At 40.9% G+C, this 27,995-nt stretch overlaps 2 protein-coding genes across 2 annotated transcripts in view; one reads left to right on the top strand and one right to left on the bottom strand.

Moving 5' to 3' along the window:
- Positions 1-27,995, bottom strand: part of gramd1ba (GRAM domain containing 1Ba) — a 176,114-nt gene that overhangs the window by 130,685 nt on the left and 17,434 nt on the right. The window lies entirely within an intron of this gene.
- Positions 1,549-13,802, top strand: LOC129868165 (uncharacterized). The gene is made up of 2 exons (XM_055941871.1): positions 1,549-1,673; positions 11,652-13,802. The coding sequence occupies exon 2, from the start codon at positions 12,723-12,725 to the stop codon at positions 13,353-13,355; it is 633 nt and encodes a 210-aa protein (XP_055797846.1). The 5' UTR covers positions 1,549-1,673; positions 11,652-12,722; the 3' UTR covers positions 13,356-13,802.

Raw genomic sequence — 27,995 nt, 5'->3', positions numbered from 1 at the left:
ATATTCATACAGCTCATGACAACAAATGTCTAAAATATCTCAAACACCATTTTTTTTTTACATCAAGTCAGTAGCTTCTTCTGACCTACTTTCAATAGAAGTGCCTCTGAATCTCATCTGGAACAGTGCAAAAATATTTTTGCAGCCCTAAATATTAGCCTAATTTGACACTTCGCTATTTACAGGTATTGCAGGCTGCAGTTGCACCCTTCTCAGTGTTTGAGGTAATTAAGGTAGATACAGTATGTACATATAACTAGGAATAAAGTGACAAATAATAAACAGTAGCAGCAGCGTATGTGATGAGACAAAAGTTACAGGTTTTTCATCACAATGTTCTCAATGCAAACCTGTTTACAGTGACATATAGCCTAAATATAATGAAAACAGAAGACTTGAACAAAAACTGCATACACAAATGCTAATGGTATTCATACGCTATTTGTATACATTCACATTTATTTGATATCAAAACACAGTAAGTTGGATAAACAGGAACCCATATTTCCTCTTGTAAGGACTGGGAGTCTAGCATTGTTAGGGCCATCGAGACCAAAATTATTGAGTGTGCTATAAATAGCATTTTCCCCTCACCAGATGCAGTGTGTGTGCTGTTGTTCTGCAGTTAGTGTGTACAGTATGCTACTCTGATGCTGCGGTTAGAAAGATTAACTGAACTGTTGCAGTTAACTTAGAGCAAGGCCTTAGGTCCAATCTGGTAGCTGGCTCTCAAGCCAGGAATGATGGTGCTGTAGCAGTCTAATCTATGTGTACACAGATCCCACTTGTCATTTGGGATGAAACGCTCTCTGGAAAAACTACATATGGAAGGGAGGAAGTCCCCAGAAGAGAGTTGGTTGACTTTGCATCCCAAAAGGCATCCTATTCCCTATATAGTGCACTACCTTTGACCAGAGCACTATGGGCCCTTGTCAAAAGTAGTGCACTATAAAGGGAATAGGATGCCATTAGGGATGTACAATTTAATTCCAGAATTAGTGATTCAGTCAGGATTATTATCCTTGATGATTAGCATCTTGTTTGTGGTTAACTAGACCCGAAGATGTGTCCAAAACAGCATAGGGTTCAACTATATAGGGAATAAGGTGCCATTTGGGACAACCACAGAATGGTGAATAGGGAGACCAGAGACCACCCTGTCTGCTTCTTAACAAGGTGGCCAAATTAAATTGATACATTTCATGTACGTAGAGTTTTACAGTACTGTACTCAAAAAAGGCAAAGCTAAAAGACAATTAAGCTATTTTTAACACCTTGTGGAAAACCTTGAACAACACATACAAATTCAGACAGTGTTTCCTGACTTGAATCATATAAAAACATCTTCCCAGAAACAGGAGACCACACACTTATTTTCTTTACCACCAGTCACGAGAAGCCATACACCTCAAAATGACAGTACATTTCTGTTCAACCGTTTTGCCTATTTTTTCGCAGCACTTTCACTCACAACCTTTAGCTAAACAAATCTCCAGCAGTGCTGTCTGACTCAAATCACATTACCATCTTCCCACAGAGCAGGAGACCATGTACACTCACCCCGCTCACCACCCCCAGTCTATGACCGAGTAGCCATCCCAGTCACGCTCCCATAACCAGCCTGGTACATGCCATGAATACTCAACGACAGAGTAGGATAGAACGCAATTCAGGTAAGTTATGTTCATTCAGTTGGCCTTTTACAGGGATTTGAGTTAAAGATAACATTAAACCATCAAAATGTAGGGGCCTCCCGGTTTGATACCAGGCTGTGTCGCAGCCGGCCGCGACCGGGAGACCCATGAGGCGACGCACAATTGGCCCAGCGTCGTCCGGGTTAGGGGAGGATGTGGCTGGCCGGGATGTCCTTGTCCCATCGCGCTCTAGAGACTCCTGACACGGTCGCCGGGTGTACAAGTGCTTCCTCCGACACATTGGTGCGGCTGGCTTCCGGGTTAAGAGTGAATTGTGTCAAGCAGTGCGGCTTGAAGGGGTTGTGTTTCGGAGGACGCATTGCTTTCGACCTTCGCCTCTCCCGAGTCCGTATGGGAGTTGCAGCGATGGGACAAGACTAACTACCAGTTGGATATAACGAAATTGGGGAGAAAAGAGGGTAAAGAAAAAAAATGAGAAAAGAATAACATCAGCTTTTGAGACAACATGACAACTACCACATGAAAACAGATAGAGCTATTTACACACCACATGAGGCTGCTAAGCGGAGGACGGCTCATAATAATGGAACGGCGCGAATGTAATGACATCAAATACAGTACCAGTCAAAAGTTTGGACAAACCTAATCATTCAAGGGTTTTTCTTTATTTTTACTATCTTCTACATTGTTGAATAATAGTGAAGACATCAAAACTATGAAATAACGCATATGGAATGATAAAAGCTTTGCGCACACTTGGCATTCTCTCAACCAGCTTCACTTTGAACGGTCTTGGACGAATTCCCACATATGCTGAGCACATGTTGGCTGCTATTCCTTCACGTTGGAGTCCAACTCATCCCAAACCATCTCATTTGGGTTGAGGTCGGGTGATTGTGGAGGCCAGGTCATCAGATGCAGCACTCCATCACTCTCCTTCTTGGTCTAATATCCCTTACACAGCTTGGAGGTGTGTTGGGTCATTGTCCAGTTGAAAAACAAATGATAGTCCCACTAAGCGCAAACCAGATGGGATGGCGTATTGCTGCAGAATGCTATGGTAGCCATGCTGGTTAAGTGTGCCTTGAATTATAAATAAATCACAGGACAGTGTGACCAGAAAAGCACCATCACACCTCTTCCTCCATGCTTCACGGTGGGAACTACACATGTGGAGATCAACCATTCATTCACCTACTCTGCGTCTCACAAAGACACGGCGGTTGGAACCAAAAATCCAAAAATGTGGACTCATCAGACCAACGGACAGATTTCCACCAGTCTTAATATTGGTGTCCTTTAGTAGTGGTTTCTTTGCAGCAATTCGACCATGAAGTCCTGATTCACACAGTCTCCTCTGAACAGTTGATGCTGAGATGTGTCTGTTACTTGAGATCTGTGAAGCATTTATTTTGCCATTTGTCTTAGTCAAGGTTAGGGGAAAATAAGCTGTACGTGGATCTGTGCCTATAGGAGCATTTACAGTGCCTTTTGAAAGTATTCATACCATTTGACATTTTCCACACTTTGTTATGGAAGTTTTATTCTAAAATGTATTGAAATAATTTCCTCAGCAATCTACACACAATACCCCATAACGACAAAGCGAAAACAGGTTCAGACATGATTTGCAAATGAAATACCTTACTTACGTAAATAAATACCTTATTTTACGTAAGTATTCAGACCCTTTACTATGAGACTCGAAATTGAGTCCAAGTGCATCCTGTTTCCATTGATCATCCTTGAGATGTTTCTACAAATTGATTGGAGTCCACCTGTGGTAAATTCAATTGATTGGACATGATTTGGAAGGGAACACACCTGTCTATATAAGGTCCCACAGTTGACAGTGCATGTCAGAGGAAAAACCAAGCCAAAGGAATTGTCCATAGAGCCCCGAGACAGGATCATGTCTAGGCACAGATCTGGGCAAGGGTACCAAAACATTTCTGCAGCAATTTCAGGTCCCCAAGAACACAGCGGCTTCCATTCTTAATTGGAAGAAGTTTGGAACCACCAGGACTCTTCCTAAAGCAGGCTGCCCGGCCAAACTGAGCAATCGGGGGAGAAGGGCATTGGTCAGGGAGGTGACCAAAAACCCGATGGTCACTCTGACAGAGCTCCTCTGTGGAGAAGGGAGAACCTTCCAAAAGGACAACCATCTCTGCAGCACTCCACCAATTAGGCATTTATGGTAAAGTGGCCAGACGGAAGCCACTCCTCAGTAAAAGGCACATGACAGCCCGCTTACAGTTTCCCTAAAGACTCTCAGACCCCAAGAAATAAGATTCTATGTTTTTCAGCAGCAGGGACTGGGAGACTAGTCAGGATTAAGGGAAAGATGAACAGAGTAAAGTACAGAGAGATCCTTGATGAAAACCTGCTCCGGAGCGCTCAGGACCTTAGACTGGGGGCGAAGGTTCCCCTTCCAACAGGACAACGACCCTAAGCACACAGCCAAGACAACATAGTAGTGGCTTCGGGACAAGCCTCTGAATATCCTTGAGTGGTCCAGCCAGAGTCCGGACTTGAACCTGATCAACATCTCTGGAGAGACCTTAAAAATTGCAATTCAGAAACGCTGCCCATCCAACCAGACAGAGTTTGAGATGATCTGCAGAGAGGAATGGGAGAAACTCCCCAAATACAGGTGTGCCAAGCTTGTAGCGTCATACCCACGATGACTCGAGGCTGTAATCGCTGACAAAGGTGCTTCAACAAAGCACTGAGTAAACAGTCTGAATACTTATGTAAATGTGACATTTCATTATTTTTTTGTTGAAATTAGCAAAACTGTCTAAAACCTTTTTGCTTTATCAATATGGGGTATTGTGTGTAGATTGATGAAGAAAAATAAGGCTTAGAATAAGGCTGTAACCTAACAAAATGTGCAAAAAGTCAATGGGTCTGAATACTTTCCGAAAGCACTGTATACCTGAGCCAGACCAATATGTAATATTTTCCCAATATTTGATTAAACCACTGATATTGCTTACATATGATGAACAAGAAAATATCATGCTATTCACAATGCACTACAGACATTTCAGAATTGGTGGATTTGCTTCCCAAACATTTATATACAGTGGTTCCTCCTTTAAAAGTTGCGCCATCTGCATCACACCTTGCGGGCTGCTGCAGCATTCTGTGGCACGTTATTTATTTGTCAGCCATTTTTTTTGTTAATGCGAGTTAGTTCTAGTTTGACCACCAGAGGGCATCTTTGAGAAGCATTTGATAGTCTTCCATATTGGCATTACCAGAGAATTTAAAACCTTTTTTGTAATAACATAGTATATGGGATTGATTAACAAATTTGGCTTAATTAATTTGATTAATATTATGGTGTTTCTATTCCAAGAAAAATGAGAAATGAAACCCTCTGGGTTTCTGTTAGGATGGAATGTTAAATATTGCGCTGTACAACGTGATGGTTGGCAGTAGGCTACAGCATAAGAGGATTGGAGGATTCTAAATTAATATCTAAGGGGCAAAACATTTCCACAGTTGACGCTGTTGCTATGCAACCTCTTGCTAGCTAGTTAGCATAAAAAATGAATAGTTAGACATTTTTCAAGTTTGGGTGTGTTCTTAAATTTATTCTGGACTGCCTGCACTCATAAATTCAGAGCGTTTTGGAGCCCAAATTCAGTCTCGGAGCGCACACTTGATGTTCGGGCTGAGGAGAAGGGTTGATTTGAGCGTTTTGGCCTTACAACGATAGTCAAGCACCCAAGCTAACGTTGACTAGCTTGCTAGCTACTTCCAGACACAAATGAGACCACTCTGACCATTTTACTCACCCTAGCAGAGCTGGTTAGGCAGTTGTCTTGTTAACCAGAGTGTTTGTGACTAACTGTGCTGCTGGAAACAATTTAAATTACGCTTTTTTTGCCGATGTTTACTGACACCAGCCATATTCAAAGGGTGTTGAGAGCTCATAAATTCATTATTCTGCACTCTGGTACACTCAGACGAGAGTGCTCTGAAAGAGTAGATAGCCAGAGCGAATTTACGAAAGCACCCGAATGTCCATTGAGAATGCACAACGACTATACCATTTGACTATACCATTTAGCTAAGCTAAGAATGACGGGAATAATCCAGTCAATAAACATTGGGTAGTTAGATAGCTTATAGTTAATTTACTGGCAAGTTTGATGCATAACTACTAACTTTAGATAGATAGCATATCATTACAGCAGTATGTACCGGTATGTTAGCCATGTGGTTCGTAAGGACAGCATAGCTAACAAATTGTCAGCAAACATAATGTGTAAGGTAACTTATTTGAAAAGTCATTACTTTACTACATTGAGTAGCACGCTACCAAGAGGACGCGCTCTATCAACTATGCGTCTTGAGCATGCTTTTGGTGTACAGTTGATAGCACGCTGGTCTTCTGGCAAGAAGGTTGAGGGTTCGAAACCTGTTCCCTGCTTGTTTAATTTGAAGTCGTGCACAATTATCCGTTTATATTACCCATTAATTGTCAGTTAGAGGCACAGTAGTGCATTGGGACCCAAAAGCAGAATCAGTGCTCTAACTCCCCCTTGGTCGTTAGGGCAAATCTGGTCTGTGATAGGAGTGTTTTTTTCCCACACCTAGCTCGGTTATTAGACAATTCCTTAGTAAAGGTTGAATAGTCTATTGGTTCAGCTATTAGCCCCCCTCCAACTTGCAACAAATTGTTGTTACTCCCATCTCCATCCTCGCCCTATTCCACGCGTCATTCTCCGCCTGAGTGGCTCGCTTGTGGGAGTGCTGGCAGGATATGGCAGCACCTTCGGTTTTGCGTCAAGAATTCTGCATAGCAAGTTTGTATGAAGGTCTGGTTATTCACAGGCAAATTGTTATATGCTATGGAGGTACATGTGTCTTTTTGTCCAGAGCAAAATTTTTCTTTTCAATCAAAAATAATTGTTCATAAAGCAAAAATGAGGCTTCAAAGTAACAGAAAAACCAATACTGTTGGCTGTAGCCTTACTTTCCGACACAAAGGAAGTCATAGCAGACACCTACAAAGGACTGTGTGATGATGGCATCTCAGCTAAGCAGCACTGGGCATTCTTCCATCCAACTTCTACATAGCTAGTAGTTAGCTCCTACGATTCAGTGTCGGTAATATTCTACACACACACACACACACACAGTAGAATGATATATCATGCAATTATTATTCTCAAGCTAACCAAAAACATTTAGCTACGAACACCTGTTCTCACCATTTTCAGTTGAATTCATCTAACTTTCTTACATGGCAACTGATAAGCAGGCCATGTCCTATTTGTTTCACAGTCAATATATAAATCATATTTCATGACAGTGTAACAGTTAACTTTTTAGGGATAGGGGGCAGCATTTTCACTTTGGATGAATCGCGTGCCCAAATTGAACTGCCTCCTACTCTGTCCCAGATGCTAATATATGCATAGTATTATTACTATTGGATAGAAAACACTCTGAAGTTTCTAAAACTGTTTGAATGTCTGTGAGTATAACAGAACTCATATGGCAGGCAAACTTCCAAACAGGAAGTGGAAATTCTGAGCCTGGTTGTTTTTCAACTCATCGCCTATTCAAATCCCAGGAAGATATGGATTTGTTTGCACTTCCTACGCCTTCCACTAGATGTCAACAGTCGGTAGAACGTTTAATGAAGTTTATACTGTGTTGTGGGGCCGGATGAGAGGGGAATGAGTCAGTGGTCTGGCAGATTGCCAGTTCCTGGTCATGCGCATTCCTCATGATATCGCCTTGCGTTCCATAACTTATACAGACACGAAGGAATGCTCCGGTTGGAACGTTGTTGGATATATATGATAACAATATCCTGAAGATTGATTCTGTACTTAGTTTGACAAGTTTATTCGACCTGTGATATAACTTTTTGAAGTTTTCGTCCGACGTTATGCGTGACTTGCACGAGCATTTGGATGTGTGCAAAACGCGCTAGCAAAAGTAGCTACTTGGACATAAATAATTTACATTATCGAACAAAACAACAATTTATTGTCGAACTATGATTCCTGGGAGTGCATTCTGATGAAGATTATCAAAGGGAATATTTATGATGTCATTTCGTATTTCTGTTGACTCCAACATGGCGGAGAAATTTTGTTTTTATCTGAGCGCTGTCTCAGATTATTGCATGGTGTGCTTTTTCCGTAAAGTTGTTTTGAAATCTGACACAGCGGTTGCATTAAGAACAAGTGTATCTTTAATTATATGTAAAACATGTATCTTTCATCAAAGTGTATGATGAGTATTTCTGTTATTAGATGTTGCTCTCTGCAATTTCTCCGGATATTTTGGAGGCGTTTCTGAACATGGCACCAATGTAAACTAAGATTTTTGGATATAAATATGCACATTATCGAACAAAAAATACATGTATTGTGTAACATGATGTCCTATGAGTGTCATCTGGTGAAGATCAAAGGTTAGTGATTAATGTTCTCTCTATTTCTGTTTTTGTGACTCCTATCTTTGGCTGGGAAAATGGCTGTGTGTTTTTTGAACTTGGTGGTGATCTAACAATCATATGTTTTTTTTTTCGCTGTAAAGCATTTTTTATTTTTATTTTTTATTTTTATTTTTTTTTAAATCGGACACGATGGGTAGATTAACAAGATGTTTATCTTTCATTTGCTGTATTGGACTTGTTAATGTGTGAAAGCTACATATTTCTAAAATATGAATTTCCCGCGGAATGTTGTGGGGGGGTTCTGCTAGCGGAACGTGTGTCCTAGAAAGGTTAACTTTGTTTACAGAAGGATGAAAGAACCCAATATATCTGTCAGGGAATGCTATTCTGATGTCAGATGAAGAGTTAGACCAGAAAGTCAGGGCCATTAAGGTAAGGATGCCCCATGCGGGCTTTAGAATGGTCAAAGGAAGTCTCAGAGCAATGGGCCATCGTGTACAATGGTGAAGAGTTAGGGAGTCTTTGTAACATGTAGATAGTGCAGGTATCATTGCCAGAATCATCCAGCTTCGTTGCATTGCTTGGCAAAAATACTCTGTTCCTGCTCCCCTGTCTCTCATCCACATTGATACAAATCACAAATTAATAAGGTACTAAGATGTGTAATGTCTCCATCAAATCTAAGAAGTTGTTTTAACTTTTTATTCTTATTTATTCTTAGACAAAAGTTCAATGATGTATGAAATTGGAGTTGTTCTTCATCAACTGGTTATACATAAATAATGAAGCAGGTTAATAGGTTAACTTCTCTTGGGTAGGTGAGACGCTAACGTACCACCAGGCCAACATGCGGTGAAACTGCAGAGATCTAACATTTTAAATACACCATTCGTTGTATTAAACATTCTTGTAAATACATGTATCTTACATCATTTAAAAGATGAACGTCTTGTTAATCCAGCCGCTGTGTCAGGTTTCAAAAAGGTTTACTGCAAAAGCAAACGTGACTTTCTGAGGACGGCGCCCCACACATACAAGTATTACTAGCATTTTCCAACCAAGCATCACAAAAGTCAGAAATAACAATAAAATTGCTTACCATTGAAGATCATCCTCTGGTGGCAATGCCAAGTGTCCTAACTATACAGTGAATGCTCGTTTTGTTTGATAAAATCCATTTTTATAGCCTAACACGAAACATTTGTAAACCGGTTGCGTCGTGATTTCTGTCTCATTCAACTTTGGACGAAGCGTTCGTGGTAATTACACAAACTAAACAAACGTTTATCCAGTGATGGTTGGTTTTATTGCAATCCTCTGGTTGTTACTAACACAACCATACATCATGGCTCTTTTCCCGGGACGTATTGACCGAAGCAAACCGATTTGAAGACACCAATCAATTACCTCATCACGCACCAATGGTAGGACCGGTCTATCGTTGATTGACTGTATTTTGTCCCAATGACCACTGATCATCTTGAAATCTAGCTTGGAAGATAGCCAATGAGCTGAGGTAAACTGAATATGTAATGTTTATACTTTCGAAGACCAGCCTTTGTCGTAAACTCTGGCGTAAAAGAGGTTCATTCGCCATTGCAAATCCTACTTGACGGAGCCACGAGTGTTAACTTCTTATGGCTGAAGGGGCAGTATTGAGTAGCTTGGATGAAAGGTGCCCATATCAAACGGCCTGCCCCTCAGTCATAGTTCCTAATATTTGCATATTATTATTAGTATTGGATAGAAAACATATGTCTGTGAGATTAACAGAACTCATATTGGCAGGCAAAATCCTGAGTTGAAATCAAAACAGGAAGTCAGAAATCTGAGCCTGTATGTATTCCCCAGAGTCCCTTAAGAAATCCACTTGAGTTATGAATGATGTTGCACTGTCTAGGGGTTCCACTAGATGTCAACCATCAATAGAAATTCCAATGAGACTCCTATGATGTTGTGGGAGAGAATGATAGCAGAATCAGTCAGGTGTCCATCAAGCAGCCATTTTCTGATCATGCTTTTTTTTCATGGAAGTCACCTACGTTCCATTGCTCACGCAGACAAGAACGAATACTCCGGTTGGAAATTTATTGAAGCTATATGTTAAAAACATCCTAATGATTGATTCAGTACTTAGTTTGAAATGTTTCTTCGACCGGTAATATCACATTTTTAAGTTTTTGTCCGATATAAAGCTGACCAGAATCAGCGTTTGGACATGTTTACCAAACGCGCTAACAATTGGACATAAATAAAAGATTTTTCGAACAAAACAAACATTTGTGTACCTGGGATTCCTGGTGTGCTTTCTGATGTAGATCATCAAAGGTAATGGAATATTTATCATGTATTTTTGTGTTTATGGTGACGCCATCTTTGCAGCTGTGGTATGCTACTTTTGAGCGCCGTCTCAGATTATAGCGTGCATTTCTTTTTCCGCAAAGTTTTTTTTAAATCTGACATAGCGGTTGGATTAAGGAGAGGTATGTCTATAATTCAAATGTGTATAACTTGTATTATCATCTATATTTATGATGAGTATTTCTGTTGAAACGATGGGCTATGCAAAGTCACTTGATGTTTTTGCATTTAGTGAATCTAGTCGCCTCAATGTAAACTCAGATTTTTTGATATAAATATGAATTTAATCAAACAAAACATGCATGTATTGTGTAACATGAAGTCCTATGAGTGTCATCTGATGAAAAATAATCGAAGGTTAGTGATTAATTTTCTCTCTATTCTGGTTTTTGTGAAGCTATATTTAGCTGAAAAAAATGGCTATGCTTATTGTGGTTTTGTGGTGACCTAACATAATCATTTGTAGTACTTTCGCTGAAAAGATTATTTGAAATCGGACACTTTGGTGGGATTAACAACAAGATTACCTTTAAAATGATATAAGACACAAAAATGTCTGAGGAATTTTAATTATGAGATTTCTGTTTTATTGAATTTGGCGCCCTGCACTTCGACTGGCTGTTGTCATATCGGTCCCGTTACCAGGACTTCAGCCATAAGAAGTTAAGCATAGCAGTACATATTTAATAGCATTTTCAACATGTTTATATAATTTAAATTATGGCGAATAAATCAGGAAAAGCTAAAACAAAGTCTAGGTATACAGATTTAACCCAAATTATAGAGGCAATTGATAGACAGCGAGACAGAGTTTCTTCAGGAAGATGAATCTTTTAGTGAAGCTAGTTTTGACTCCCAGGAATACATGTTTCTGCATGACAAGGATTGGTAAGTTCTAATGCTAATGTCATTGTTTGAAATTAATATGAAATATTATTCATTTGAGATTTATTTTTTTCTTATTTTATTTGCAATGTATAAAAATATAATCTGTAATGAAATGTGTAGAGTACACATTGGCAATACTGTGTGTGTGTGATATATTTTTTACATTTATTTTACATAAACATGGAATGGAACAGCACTTCACCATAGTGATTATGTTCACTGTACTCTATATATATATATATATATATGCTTATTTTACGTGTTGATACAGGGCTCATACATGAAAGTATTGTTACTGATTTTTTTATCTTTCACAGTGGCAGTGATTCTGATGAGCCGCCATTGTGTAGGTGTCCATCTCCCTCTGAAGCTGGTTCATTCCAGCCAGTCCCCTGCTGTCTCTGGCTCCACACCTACCCGGCCATCTAGAGTTGTGAAGTCAGTGACAAAGAAGAGGAGGTGGGGAAGAGAGAAACCTGCAGACAGAGGGCCAGAGGGTCGTTGGCACTGTCTTAGAAGATGATGTGGAACCAAATCCACCAGTTTTTAGACCCAAAAGGCAGCCAGGACCTCAACTAGACATGACTGCAAAGTACAGTCCCCTTCAACTTTTTCAACTGTTTTTCACCTCGTCAGTTGTTGATTCCATGGTGGCGAACACCAATAAGTATGGGGCTAAGAAGCAGGCAGGAAAGAAAGAGGCATGGAAGACCATTTCCATGTCAGACCTTTTCTGCTACTTTTCAATGGTCATTTACATGGGGCTGGTGAAGTTGAAAACTCTAAAAGGGACTACTGGAAAACATCAGCTCTCTATCAACTGCCTTTCCCCATGACTGTCATGTCTTCTAAAAAGGTTTCTGACTATCTCACGGGCACTTCACATCAGTGACCCAGAAGTTGATGGGGAGAATGACAAGGAGAGGCACACCAAGGTTTGATAGGCTCTGTAAAATAAAACCTCTCTACCCCAGCATCGTTGATGCCTGCAAGACTTATTTTCAGCCCGCCCAGAACGTCCATCGATGAGAGAATGGTAGCCTCAAAGGCCAGAATCAGCCTCAAACAATACATGTGTAACAAACCAACCAAATGGGGTTACAAGCTGTTTGTTTTGGCTGATTCTGTGTGTGCCTACACTTGCAATTTTTTTTGTTTATGAGGAAAAAACAGTTTTGCTACCGGTAATGGACTGAGTTATGATTCCGTTATGGAGTTATTGGATTTTCAACTGCTGGGGAAGGGCTACAAACTTTTTGTGGACAACTTCTACACAAGCCCTACCCTGTTTGCAGACCTGAGGAAGCTGGATATGTGGGCTTGTGGCACCATTCGGACCAATAGGGTGGGATTTCCAAAGACCGCCTAAGCGGGCTGAGCGGGGTACCATGCGATGGATCCGTGAAGATGACCTGCTGTTTGTGAAGTGGCTGGATACCAGAGAGGTGGTCATGTGCTCCAGTATCCACAAGTCCTTCAGTGGAGATCATGTCATCAGACGTGTGAAGGATGGTGCCGGGGCATGGACCACAAAAAATGTCCCCATTCCAGCTGCTGTGAAGGACTACAACAAGAGCATGGGATGTGTGAACCTGTCAGATGCGCTGATAGTATACTACAATGTTCTTCACAAGACCATGAAATGGTACAAAACATTTTTCTATCATTTCATTGACATTGCTGTGGTGAATTCCTTCATCCTCCAGAAGGAAATGGCCAAGAGCTGTGGACAGCCCCCCATCTCACAGCTAGCCTCCAGGGAGCTGCTCATCCAGGAGCTTGCTAGCTACAGCAAGTCCACTGCAGCACCTTCTGCTCCAACCAGTGCTGTTCACCTGCCCAGATTCATCTCTGCAGGCATGAATGTGCCTCAGGGCAAAAAGGGCACAGTAGGGAGACGTCGTTGTGCCCTTTGTCACAGGAAATGCCCCATCACCTGCACCACCTGTTCAGTAAGCCTCTGCTTTACAGCCGAAAGAGACTGCTATGGGGCATGGCATGAGCAGCACAATATTGTGTAGAGGACTGAAGGTCTTCACAATATTGTAAATAGAAAATGTGTAAATAGTTACCCTTGTTATTTGTTTGTTTATTATTATTATTTTTTTTCAACAAAAAAAATCATTTATATATATTTATTTTTGGGGGGTGTGTTATAATAGCATTTATGTATTTTGTATATAGTTATTTCCTTCAAAATGTATCACTGTACCAATTTGGCCACTTGGGTCCATTTGGGTACATTTGTGTGGGACACCTGGGTGACTTCATGCTCAATATCATGTAGCTCGCTCATTTTTGAAGTTATCTGTCTAAAACTTTGCTCAGCTATTGTTGCCATCTTATGTTCTTCATTCAAATCATCCACAGCATCCTATCTGTATGTTTGGCTGTTCTTGGCCATTTGAAAGATGATGCAGCAACAATAAAAAACAGAAAACGTATGTTTATTTTCTTGTATTTTCTTCTACCAGATCAATTGTGTTATATTCTCCTACATTCAATTCACATTTCCACAAAATACAGAGTGTTTCCTTTCAAATGATACCAAGAATATGCATATACTTGATTCTGGGCCTGAGTTACAAGCAGTTAGATTAGGGTATGTCTTTAGGCGGAAATTGAGAAGGGGGGGGGGTACCCCAAAGAAGTTAAACATTTCACTTTTAATTCCAATGCTTTTTTTCAAGACATAACATTGTCATCTTTGGCGGTATAGATGGATTTTCAGGGAAGGTAAGTATAGTATTTTGTATACATATTGTATATTTCCCATCACCTAATGAACAACCACAATACCAGTCTGGTGTTAAGTTTTCTGTGCTGTATTGACGTATCCTGAAATTTACTTCTGCTGCTTTAGATTGAACGGTCATTCTCAGTTATTGTTTTAATATCTACAAAAAATAAGCTATTTTCTTTACTGTCAGAGTGCGAGCTTATTAAGGGGTCGAAAAAGTAGATATTGCCAGATGCATGTTCACTGTCCGAGGAACAAGTCGTGGAAGCCTTATTGCTGGCAAAGGTGTCCATAGCCAGAGGTTATAACCAAACTGTTCTGTGTTCTTTTTCTCTCTTCCTTTCTGCCTGTCTTGTTGTACATGGAACCTGTCTCACATGCATACATTTTTAAAAAACTGCTAATTTCCAGATTTACACCACAAACACAGCCATTTTCACTGGACTATCAAGCCCCTGTTGCTGCCAAGTCATGATTTCCCTGGGGGTTAGCCTTGCAATAACCAAGTGGTGAGACACATAGCCATCTATATTGAAATGTTTTAGGTACACTCAGATAGGTGTCCGCGTCACATACAGTCAGTCAGTAACCACTCACAGAGACACACATGACTTACATTTCTATAACCTCGGACCCACCTCAGTGTTCACTATTCATGGCGGAAGACCACAGGACCTCAGAGATTAGGCCCCCCCCCCCCCCCCACAAAACCTTTTCTTTCTCTCTGTTAGAGTGGAACGCTTATGGAGAGATGTTTGGAGTGCTGTGACATGTCAGTACCAGAGGTCGACCGATTATGATTTTTCAACGCCGATACCAATTATTGGAGGACCCAAAAAAGCCGATACCGATTAATCGGCCGATTTAAAATAAAATATGTATTTTTAATAATGACAATTACAACAATACTGAATGAACACTTATTTTAACCTAATTTAATACATAAATAAAATCAATTTAGCCTCAAATAAATGAAACATGTTCAATTTGGTTTAAATAATGCAAAAACAAAGTGTTGGAGAAGAAAGTAAAAGTCCAATATGTGCCATGTAAAAAAAGCTAACGTTTAAGTTCCTTGCTCAGAACATGAGAACATATGAAAGCTGGTGGTTCCTTTTAATTAACATGAGTCTTCAATATTCCCAGGTAAGTAGTTTTAGGTTGTAGTTATTATAGGAATTATAGGACTATTTCTCTCTATACCATTTGTATTTCATATACCTTTGACTATTGGATGTTCTTATAGGCACTTTAGTATTGCCAGTGTAACAGTATAGCTTCCGTCCCTCTCCTCGCTCCTACCTGGGCTCGAACCAGGAACACATCGACAACAGCCACCCTCGAAGCAGCGTTACCCATGCAGAGCAAGGGGAACAACTACTCCAAGTCTCAGAGCGAGTGATGTTTGAAACGCTATTAGCGCACACCCCGCTAACTAGCTAGCCATTTCACATCGGTTACACCAGCCTAACCTCGGGAGTTGATAGGCTTGAAGTCATAAACAGCTCAATGCTTGAAGCATTGCGAAGGGCTGGTGGCAAGTGCACGAAAGTGCTGTTTGAATGAATGCTTACGAGCCTGCTGGTGCCTCGCTCAGTCAGACTGCTCTATCAAATAGACTTAATTATAACATAATAAAACACAGAAATGCCAGCCTTTGGTCATTAAAATGGTCGAATCCGGAAACTATCATTTCGAAAACAAAACGTTTATTCTTTCAGTGAAATACGGAACTATTCCGTATTTTATTTAACCGATTGCATCCCTAAGTCTAAATATTGCTGTTACATTGTACAACCTTCAATGTTATGTCATAATTATGTACAATTCTGGCAAATTAATTATGGCCTTTATTAGAAATAAATGGACTTCACACAGTTCGCAATGAGCCAGGCGGCCCAAACTGCTGCATATACCCTGACTGCTTTCACGGAACGCAAGAGAAGTGACACAATTTGCCTAGTTATAAGAAATTCATGTTAGCAGGCAATATTAACAAAATTTTCAGGTTTAAAAATATATTCTTGTGTATTGATTTTAAAGAATGGCATTGATGTTTATGGTTAGGTACATTGGTGCAACAACAGCGCGTTTTTCGCAAACCCATTTGTCGAAGTAGGCTGATAATTTCTCATTGACTAACATGCACCGCATCGATTATATGCAACGCAGGACACGCTAGATAAACTAGTAATATCATCAACCATGTGTAGTTAACTAGTGATTATGTTAAGATTGATTGTTTTTTTAAGATAAGTTTAATGCTAGCTAGCAACTTACCTTGGCTTCTTGCTGCCCTCGCGTAACAGATAGTCAGCCTGCCACGCAGGCTCCTCGTGGAGTGCAATGTAAGGCAGGTGGTTAGAGAGTTGTACTAGTAACCGGAAGGTTGCAAAAACGAATCCCTGAGCTGACAAGGTAAAAATCTGTCGTTCTGCCCCTGAACAAGGCAGTTAACCCACCGTTCCTAGGCCGTCATTGAAAATAAGAATGTGTTCTTAACTGACTTGCCTAGTTAAATAAAAGGTGTTAAAATATATATATTTAAATTTTATAAAATCGTCAAATCAGTGTCCAAAAATACCGATTGTTATGAAAACTTGAAATCGGCCCTAATTAAAATCGGACATTCCGATTAATTCGGTCGACCACTAGTAAGTACTACAACTTGCTGCACGATTTGGAGGAAGAAGGCTACCTTGGCAATTTCTCGCATGGAAGAGACTTAATTTCTCAGACCAAGAATAGACTGATGAGTTTCAGAAGAAAGTTTTGTTTCTGGCCATTTTGAGCCTGTAATCTAACCCACAAATGTTGATGCTCCAGATACTCAACTAGTCTAAAGGCCAGTTTTATTGCTTCTTTAATCTGCACAACAGTTTTCAGCTATGCTAACATAATTGCAAAAGGCTCAATGGAGGAAGGAAGTCAGAGAAATGCTGATGAATGTCTTGCTCGAGCTGTGTATGCAACTGGTTCAACTGATGCTCACAGGCAATGTGTATTGGAAGAGATTTCTGAATGTTCTTCGCCCAGCATACACCCCTCCAACCAGACATGCTTTATCTACTAATTTACTAGTGAAGGTCAAGGAAATCATAGAGAAAGCAGACTGCATTGCAAACATCTCTACTGGGTGGTCGAATGTTCGTGGGCAAGGAATAATTAACTACATAATCTCCACCCCTCAACCAGTATTCCACAAGAGCACAGACACACCGGTCTACATTGCAGATGAGCTGAAGGCAGTCATCAATACCCTTTGACCACAGAAGGTATTTGCACTGGTGACAGACAATGCTGTGAACATGAAGGCTGCTTGGTCTGAAGTGGAGGAGTCCTACCCTCACATCACACCCATTGGCTGTGCTGCTCATGCATTGAAGCTGCTCCTCAAGAACATCATGGCACTGAAAACAATGGATACACTCTACAAGAGAGCCAAGGAAATTGTTGGGTATGTGAAGGGTCATCAAGTTATAGCAGCAATCTACCTCAACAAGCAAAGTGAGAAGAATAAGAACCACATTGAAGCTGCCCAGCAACACCCATTGGGGTGGTGCTGTCATCGTGTTTGACAGTCTGCTGGAGGGGAAGGAGTCTCTCCAAGAAATGGCCATTTCACAGTCTGGCGATATGGACAGCCCCATCAAGAGGATCCTCCTGGATGATGTATTTTGGGAGAGAGTGGTAAGCAGCCTGAAACTCCTGAAACCTATAGCAGTAGCCATTACACGGATTGAAGGAAACAATGCCATCCTGTCTGATGTTCAGACTCTGCTTGCAGAAGTAAAAGAAGAAATCCGTACTGCCCTGCCCACTTCCCTGTTGCTCCAAGCAGGGGGAAACTGGAGTTCTGAAATACATCAAAAAGCGTGAAGACTTCTGCCTGAAGCCCATACACGCTGCAGCGTACATGTTGGACCCCAAGTATTCTGGCAACAGCATCCTGTCTGGTGCAGAGATCAACAAGGCCTATTGTGTCATCACTACCGTGTCTCGCCACCTTGGCCTGGATGAGGGCAAGGTTCTTGGCAGTCTGGCGAAGTACACTTCCAAGCAAGGGCTTTGGGATGGAGATGCAATATGGCAGTCGTGCCAACATATCTCATCAGCCACCTGGTGGCAGGCTCTTTCACCTGTTGCCTCCATAATCCTCCAAATCCCACCAACATCAGCCTCCTCAGAGCGCAAGCTGTCCTTGTTTGGGAACACACACACGAAAGCACGCAATAGGCTGACCAATACAAGGGTTGAAAAATTGGTGACCACGTGGCAAAGCTTTTTGAGCTTGGCAACGAGCCATCCTCAACAAGGTTGGAAAGTGACAGTGAAGATGAGGCCTCAGATTCTGATGTTCAAGATGTGGACATTGAGGAGGTCCAGGGAGAAGACATGGAAGCCTGAGAGGAAGCCAACCAAAGCTTCAGTTTCTAAACTATCATTATACAGATGTATGTTGAAAACATTTCAACTCAGTTAAAGTTCAATTCGTAACTAAATTGTTTTTTAACATTTCTATTGGAAGGCTTTAATAATTTGCAATTATGTCTTCTTATGATAAGGTAAAAGGTTTATGCTTCTGTATCTATATAATATGATAAATATATCCAATGCAAAAAAAAAAAATCGACATTTAAATGGTATTAATATTATTTTGCATATATTTCCGTTAATTCACATATATTCCCGTTAATTCCCACGGAAAGTTTCAACCTCTGAATATTCCCCAAAATGTGCAACCCTAGTGTGGACCATGATAGATCCTTAGTGATGTGCACACTGAGAAACTTGAAGCTCTCGACCCGCTCCACTACAGCCCTGTCAATGCGAATGGGGGTGTGCTCTGCCTTCCGTTTCCTGTAGCCCACGATCAGCTCCTTTGTCTTGCTGACGTTGAGGTAGAGGTTGTTGTTCTGGCACCCTACTGCCAGCTCTCTGACCTCCTCCCTACAGGCTGTCTCATCTTTGTCAGTGATCAGGCCTACTACCATCATGTTGCTCTACAAATTTAAAATGATGGACACCTAGCCACTTATGGAAGTGCTAAATATTTGTGGCCTCAAACTGTGTGTACTGTATGCTAGTTGACAGGTTGAGTTCATCAGGAGGATTGAGTGGAGCGCGGTTGCGGATCAACGAGCAAAGGTTCATGTTCGCCATCTCTCCCTCTGCCATCATCAGAGCAGTTTATCTGCACACCAGCTGACCAAAATATCACCTGTTTTACATGAAGTGGATCCCAATCTTCTCTTTTGTGTTTGTTTCCAACAGTCGGTCAAGCTCTCGATTCAGAAATTGTACATGTATGGTCATTAAGACAACATAAAAATAAGTGAATCAACCTTGAAGATCAAACTTTCCTCTACCTTCACTAAGTGGCTCCACCACATACACCACATTATAGCAATAATCTGAAGAGTTAATCTAAAATCGGAGAATTGCTACTCTCGTCTTCTCAGTACATACTGTATCTGTCACTGTAATGGTGCCAAAATGAAACAGCCCTTATGGAGCTCCTCTGTAAGATAGCCTGAACTGCTGGTCCTTCTGGTTCATAACGGTACCATATCTCCCCAGACTTCAGACTCTTTCCTCTTCTATAACTAGAATACATGCACACACCGCACCCAGCCCTACTGCGAGTTGGCCTCCGGAGCTCAGTGGTTGGACTCATTCTAATTGACTTGGTGGACACAGTGGCAACGTATTCAGTAACCATCAAAGGCCTCCCTCCCTGTGCTGCTCAAATCCCTCCTCCACTTAGAAGTGCAGTGAAATATCCAACTCTAAAGTTGCAGTCATACACATTATACAGTACATGTAGTGTGGTGATTGAATAAAATAGCAGTTTTGCACTGGGTGGAAGGCGAGTCTGAGGAGAATGCCAATTAGTCACATCACATTAACCGAAACAACATTCCTGTTGGTGACTGTAAATGCTATTTAAACAAACAGTAAACTCTGGAAAGACTGATTGTCTGTGTACTCAAAAACAAAATACAACTAGACTGTCAACTACAAACAACTAGAATTGTTGACTGTCAGAAAAATATATAACCCTAAAAAAGTTAAAATCAGACAAACTATATGGACATCCATCTTTGTCAAAAGTCTCACACCAACACTAAAACTGTAGATGACACTGCAGAAGTTCCTAGAGGAACAGATTGCTTTAGCTCTGGAGTTTTTTGACTCAGTCATCCTCTCCCAACCCCAGAAATGGTGAGAAGAGAGATGAGCGCAATCTGCTTCGTGACTTGCTGGCCGTGGGGGTGTATTCGGCCTTCGAGGGGTTGTGTGGGAGAGACTATTCAGACTGGAGGAGTCACCCACAGGTACACCTCTAATTGACTCAAATTATGTCAATTAGCCAATCAGAAGCTTCTAAAGCCATGACATCATTTTCTGGAATTTTCCAAGCTGTTTCAAGGCACAGTCAACTTAGTGTATGTAAACTTCTGACCCACTGGAATTGTGATACATTGAATTCTAAGTGAAATAACCTGTCTGTAAACCATTGTTGGAAAAAATTACTGTCGTGCACAAAGTAGATGTCCTAACCGACTTGCCAAAACTATAGTTTGTTAACAAGAAATTTGTGGAGTGGTTGAAAAACGAGTTTTAATGAGTTCAACCTAAGTGTATGTAAACTTCCGACTTCAACTGTATATAGGGAATAGGGTGCCATATGAGACGCAAATCATAAGTGGTTATACCACAGCATTGTTGAATACTCGTTTCTGATTGGCTAGAAGGGAATTCTAGAATGGATATTAAAACCAGACAGTTGGAAAAGATATCCGGACACCTGACAATCATGACGCAATATCCACCTACACATGTAGCCTGTACTTGCTACAAAGTTACAGAAAGCTAAACCAACAAACACACAAACCAAAATTGGATACATTGTAAACGTAGGTCCAACGAAGAAAAACTTAGCTAGCTAGTTAGCAATTGATTTTTTTTGCTGAGACTTTTTTGGGGAGCATCTGATGACCTAACGTGTTGAGTGATGAATATGAATTTCTCCGATCCCTACTGTAGTCATGATGCAAGTGGCGCTATGCTGTCAAATCCTCCCACATTCAATTTCTAGTTTGACCAGGTGTTTTCAGCAACTGATATTTTTGAATTTGGTTGTCATATTGGCAGGTTTGCTAGCAACAAACTATTTCGCAAGCTTCTAGCCTAGTGTTTGATTTGACAAGAAGGCACTATGCAAGGTAAAATTGGGTGTCACAGGAAGGCCAAGAAAGTCATCAAGGACAACAACCACCAGAGCCACTGCCTGTTCACCTCGCTATCATCCAGAAGGCAAAGTCAGTACAGGCGCATCAAAGCTGGGACCGAGAGACTAAAAAACAACTTCTATCTCAAGGCCATCAGACTGTTAAATCGCCATCACTAGCACATAGAGGCTGCTGCCTATATACATAGACTTGAAATCACTGGCCACTATAATAAATGGAACACTAGTCACTTTAATAATGTTTACATATCTTGCATTACTCATCTCATATGCATATACTGTCTTCTATACTATTCTACCGTATCTTAGTCTATGCCACTCTGACATTGCTCATCCATATATTTATATATCCTTAATTCCATTCCTTTACTTAGATTTGTGTGTATTGGGTATATGTTGTGAAATTGTTCGATATTACTTGTTATATATTACTGCACTGTCGGGGATAGAAACACAAGCATTTCGCTTCACCCGCAATAACATCTGCTAAACACTTATCTGACCAATAAAAGTTGATGTCAATAGAAAACACCTTAAACAAATGCAGCTACTTTTCTGTTATTCTGGTTGCTGCAGAGGTCATGACTGCAAGGGATAACGGAACATATAGAATGAACAACTGGGTCGTGTCCTTAAATATTGAACTAATCGAACGAACAAATGATTGGATACCGTCTCTAGCAACCAAAAGATGAAAGTATGAATTTGCTTATAAAAATATCAACAATTGATTTTTCCCCTACCGGTAAATGTGTGATTTAGTATTGTTTTATTTGGTAACTGTGGTATAAGTGGGATAAACGGCTCTTGTCCCGTGGAGTCATCCATTATTTCCAAGGTAATGTGCAGAAGGTCTGTGTTTATCCGTTCCATAATAGCACAAAGCCCCTCCCCCCAAATCTTGGATTTGACTCATTCTCTGCCGGTAGTGTGACAACGCGCCATTGTGTGCCCTGATTGTGCCATTACTGTGTCGTCCCATGTTGATGTGAGACATTTGGCACCACTGGAAGAGATGGCGAGTAACTTAAGGAATCAGATATAGCTACAGAATATATGCTAGAGACTGAGGTTACGCAACGCGCTGGATGAGTAAACTTCTAAACAAGGGTGTACACATTGTGACAGCTCCAGTGCACCATTTTTTGCTCTAGATAAGAACATCAATGACTAAAATATCAAATTAAAATTTTAACGTGGATGGAGCAGGCTCAGGGTTTTTGAAGGGAAACGTGAGGTGGAGTGTGTAGTAGACTGTGTGTGTGTGTAGGGAAATACATCATGTGCAGTGATGTAGTGGAGAGTAAACACAAGCAAACGCAGTTCACCCACACTAATTTGTTTGCCCAACAGTTTACCCACCTTTTGCAGAAAAATGCATTTAAAGTATAGGGAGCGTTACTTTTTTTACCCCGACAAGCGATCACAGTTTACCCATCAATTGTTTTTACCACTGGTCCTGTGACACTTAGGGGGATTGTTCAATCAAAAACAATATTTTAGTATTTTTTTCATTAATCCACTTACCCAAATAACTGTGCAAAGACACTGTCTGTCCAGACACAGTGCACTTCGAGCTCACAAAACCAGCTTCATATGTCCTTGCGCATGCACAAACACAATCTACACTCCTCTGCTCTGAATGACAAACGGTCTATTCTTCTAGCCTCATACAGGTGGCAGAAAACGACCTGTCAATCATTCCTGCTTTGGCCACAGGGGAAACATCAGCAGTGCATGATGGGACTTAATCTCCTTATCATCATTAATATAACAAGTGACAGAAGACATGTGTACCGGGTTCTCTGTGAACAGAATAGTTCAGCCTGGGTATCTATAGGGCAGTGCATTCACTAGGAACCAAACGTGCCAAAAGACTAACCTGAATTCGAACAATAAGAAACACTTGCAACATGTTTTACTACATTGTGCACTAATAAACACACCTCAGGGCAGTGTTTCACATGGAAATAGCATAGCATAGACAGTGTATATGTATTACCCAAGTCTTCCATCTAGTGGCCGTGAGTGAGACTCAAAGACACCAAAGAGGTTAAATTATGATCAGTCCCACACATATTCTGTCAGGCTTCTAGGCTGTTCTATACACATCAATTTGTCATGCCAGCCCTCATTTTCAGTAGGCAGTTACTGATCAATAACAAAGTTACAGGCTGGTGTGCCAGAGGCTTGTCTGGCTGGTCTACCGGGTAATGCTGCCGGCTGCAGCACATATCAACCACCCCAGCTACTATACATCTCCCTCTGTTTCCCTATCCATGTCATGCTATCCCCGGCTGAATAAAATGGAGGAAAAAATACCAAAGAAATATATTCTAACAGTTACTGTCTGGCTACTTAACATGGCCTTGCTCTCCAGAATTAGAAGCTATCCACAACAGATTGTGAAGAGCAGTAGAAATTCAACTGCTTCCACTCAAATTGAAGGAACTTTAGGAGGTGTTCTAATTTTTACTCTACCATATTAATATCAAATATGTTCTTCTGTATATCGCAGGTGGATGAGACTGGATGTAACAATTCAACTGACAAAACTTTAAAACAGACAAAATAGTAGACATGAAGTGTGAATAAAGATGGAGTTATTTGAGGTGAACAAAGAGCACCTGAAAAGGTGTGCAGGCTACTTTGTAAAATGTTAGCTTTACAATATGACTTAGAAGAATACTTTTTTCAGACGTATTCATTCATCATTCATATTCTTCTTTTAAGTCAGCATGGTTACTGATACAGTACTGACAAGAAAAGAGCTATATTAAATAATGCATGTCCTGTTTTTGCAGAAGGGGTGAAATAGGATACAGAGTGTGTTGCATTAGGGATTTAATTTCCTAATGTTGATATAATATCGACATTACATTCCCATAAGAGGCCTGGACATGCATTACAACAACCTAATCCCTTATTCAAACTCTGGTTCCTACACTGCTGCTTTTCCCAAGGATACTAGATCTAGATCTATTTTTAGCAGCTAGAGGTCACAGATAATGGCTAAGGAGTCGATAAGGCAGCCTGCAAGTGTCTATATCCCAAATAAAACATGTAAGGAATAGGCTACCATTTGGGACACAACAAGCGTGCAGGCTAGGGACACGTGGCATGTGGTTTGGGATCTACTGAATGGAAATAATGATCTGGGATTGATTTCAACTCAGTACGTCTGTATTCTATGTTGAGTCGAACATTCACTGGTCACATATCCCAGTGGACACTACACAGATGCTTTTAACCATTACTTTGACAAGAGGGGAGCACTTTCACAAGCAAATCTTTACAATGTCCGTCTAGAACAATTGGCAAATCAGGTAACCTATTTGTTATGCTTAAGCATTTCATAAGCACAACAAATGCAATTTATGCATGTCTGTAAGGCTTGGGGGATTTTTTCATATGAGGTTTGTCACAGTGATTGTCTGCAGGCATTCATTCAAGCTGAGCATAAACAAATCAGAGTCTAATGTAGGAGTGTTTCATTCTAGCCTGGCTAGAAAAATACCCTGCAGTCCTTCTGTTGTACAACCAACATATTGGTAGCTTTAAAATAAAATTGCAATAAGAAAGACTTGTCAATAATCAACTGACTGGCTTTCTTGATGTCTATAGTATTCTCTCGGGTGTGCAATCTGGTTTCCGCTCAGGTTATAATGTGCCACTGCAACCTTAAAAGGTCCTCAATGATGTCACCATTGCCCTTGATTCTAAGCAATATTGTGCTGCTATTTTTATTGACTTGGCCAAAGCTATTGATACGGTAGACCATTCCATTCTTGTGGGCCGGCTATGTAGTATTGGTGTCTGTGAGGGGTCTTTGGCCTGGTTTGCACAATATATCAGTGAACATATCGGAATCGGACAATATTAGCTAAAAATGCCAACATCGGTATCGGCCCGATGTCTAATACCAATGTTAAAAACTGGTGTCAAAGCTATCGTGCATACCTCTATATCGTAGGTACAAGACGTAATGACGCCACGTAAAATTGTGCAACACAGCCTTCCTAACCTAGCCCACAATGTCTGCTGTGTGGATCAAGCAGTCAACAAGTCGAGCCGTCATTTGAAAGAGTAAGAACATTTCAGCGAGCAACGAAAAGGCGAAATCCATTAAAGCCAAGATAATAAAATTCATTGCCATTGACAATCAACCGTTCTCTGGGGGGGAGGGCTGAACCGGTTGAGACTTGACAAGACTTTTGGTCTAGACCTGGCGTTCCGGTACCGCTTGCCGAGCAGTTACCATACCAGGTGGTGATGCAACCCATCAGAATGCTCTCGATGGTGCAGCTGTAGAACCTTTTGAGGATCTGAGGGCCCATGCCAAATCTTTTCATTCTCCTGAGGGGGAAAAGGTTTTGTTGTGCCCTCTTCACGACTGTCTTGGTATGTTTGGACCATGATAGTTTGTTGGTGATGTGGACACCCAGGAACATGAAACTCTCGACCCACTCCACTACAGCCCAGTCGATGTTAATGGGGGCCTGTTCGGCCCGCCTTTTCCTGTTGTCCACGATCAGCTCCTTTGTCTTGCTCACATTGAGGGAGAGGTTGTGGTCCTGGCACCACACTGCCAGTTCTCTGACCTCCTCCCTATATGCAGTCTCATCGTTGTCGGTGATCAGGCCTACCACTGTTGTGTCGTCAGCAAACTTAGTGACGGTGTTGGAGTCATGTTTGGCCATGCAGTCGTGGGTGAACAGGGAATACAGGAGGGGACTAAGTACACACCCCTGAGGGGCCCCAGTGTTAAGGATTAGTGTGGCAGACGTTATGTTGCCTACTCTTACCACCTGGGTGGTAATAAAGCAAAATTTGTTTGACTGCAACTTCTGGGGTAGCTAGCTTTAGCTTGGTACCTGGCTAGCACCAATAGAACCAGCCTGAAAACGATGACCAGTAGAAACTGCAGTCATTTTCATTTTTCTTAGCAATGATTTAGGAAACCTTGAGTAAGTATTAGCTAGGTTGCCACTTGTTGTTTGTCAATTGAAATTGAACTTAAGCTCATGAAAATAAATAGCCAGCCAGTTACTTAACCTTGTTGCCCAAAGCTAACGTTATAAGCAGCCAGCTAGCTTCATCTGGCTAGTGAGGCCCGACCGGACCGGGTTATGTGTTGTGAAGCTAGCCACAATAAGGATTAGGCACAGTAATGGAATTTGCGGTTTGCCTTCAAATAAAAGTATGTCATTGACAGTGATGCAAATGAATACAAATAGTGGATTTATGCCATACTTTTATTTTGAAGACTAACAGTATAGTCCACTTTTGTGGCTAATGCTTATTGTGGCTAGCTTCACATAGATGGGTCCGACCACCATTAATCAAATAATAACTTTCTTATAAATTAGGGTTATTTTAGATGACACATAGCTATATAGTTAGCTTGCTAACGATAGCTACTGAAACAGATTGTTTTACCCCAAAAACATAGCAAAACGACATTGTTTGCATCCATGAGCTAGCTGGCTTTTTTTTATTTTATTAAAATGGCCAGCAGTGTAGGTGCACGAGACAACTTTACCAGCATCATAGCATACGTATCGATGAATCGTTGTGACATATGAAATACGAGTGATAGTTATTACACATTGATTGCACTATGTAAAAAGAATTATGAACTCGTTAAATCATTATCTGGTCCTGATAGGTCAACAAGCTTATTTGAACAGTGTTATTTGACGTGTATCTTTTTGGACACCCAAAGACCCAAAAGGAGTTCCATAGAAATCCTGGTTGAGAATGAAACGACTGAACAACGAAACAGCAAGTAAGTGAAAGAAATATGTTTGATTATGTTTTACTGGTAATGGGGACATACGTAAATGCCAACAAAATAACTTTTTGGTCAGTGTGGTGCGTGTATGAACAAATTATTATTTACAATGACGGCCCGGACGACACTGGGCTAATTGGGCGCCGCCCTACGGGACTCCCAATCACGTCCGGATGTGATACAGCCTGGACTCGAACAAGGGACTGAGATGCAGTGCCTTAGACCGCTGCGTCCATGTGTGTGTGTTAACGTCCAACTTCAACTGTAAATAGTTAACATACACTTAGGTTGGAGTCATTAAAACTAGTTTTTCAACCACTCTACAAATTTCTTGTTAACAAACTATAGTTTTGGCAAGTCCATTAGGACATCTATGTTGTGCATCACACAAGTAACTTTTCCAACAATTGTTTACAGACAGATTATTGCACTTATAATTCACTGTATCACAATTCCAGTGGGTCAGAAGTTTACAAACACTAAATTGACTGTGCCTTGAAACAGCTTGGAAAATTCCAGAAAATGATGTCATGGCTTTAGAAGCTTCTGATAGGCTAACTGACATCATTTGACATCAGTCAATTGGAGGTGTACATGTGGATGCATTTCAAGGCCTACCTCCAAACTCAGTTCCTCTTTGCTTCACATCATGGGAAAATCAAAAGATATCAGCCAAGACCTCAGAAAAAAATAGTAGACCTCCACAAGTCTGGTTCATCCTTGGGAGCAATTTCCAAACGTCTGAAGGTACAACGTTCATCTGTACAAACAATAGTACGCAAGTATAAACACCATGGGACTACGCAGCTGTCAGGAAGGAGACGTGTTCTGTCTCCTAGAGATGTACGTACTTTGGTGCGAAAAGTGCAAAT

The sequence above is a fragment of the Salvelinus fontinalis genome, chromosome 13, assembly GCF_029448725.1.
Source record: "Salvelinus fontinalis isolate EN_2023a chromosome 13, ASM2944872v1, whole genome shotgun sequence".
In the NCBI taxonomy this organism is placed as follows: Eukaryota; Metazoa; Chordata; class Actinopteri; order Salmoniformes; family Salmonidae; genus Salvelinus; species Salvelinus fontinalis.
Note: the sequence above shows the minus strand (reverse complement) of the source record. Positions and strands in the feature narration are given on the sequence as shown.

Bases quoted from the DNA above. Each gene is read 5' to 3' on its own strand.
- LOC129868165 (XM_055941871.1), top strand. From the start codon at position 12,723: ATGCGATGGATCCGTGAAGATGACCTGCTGTTTGTGAAGTGGCTGGAT.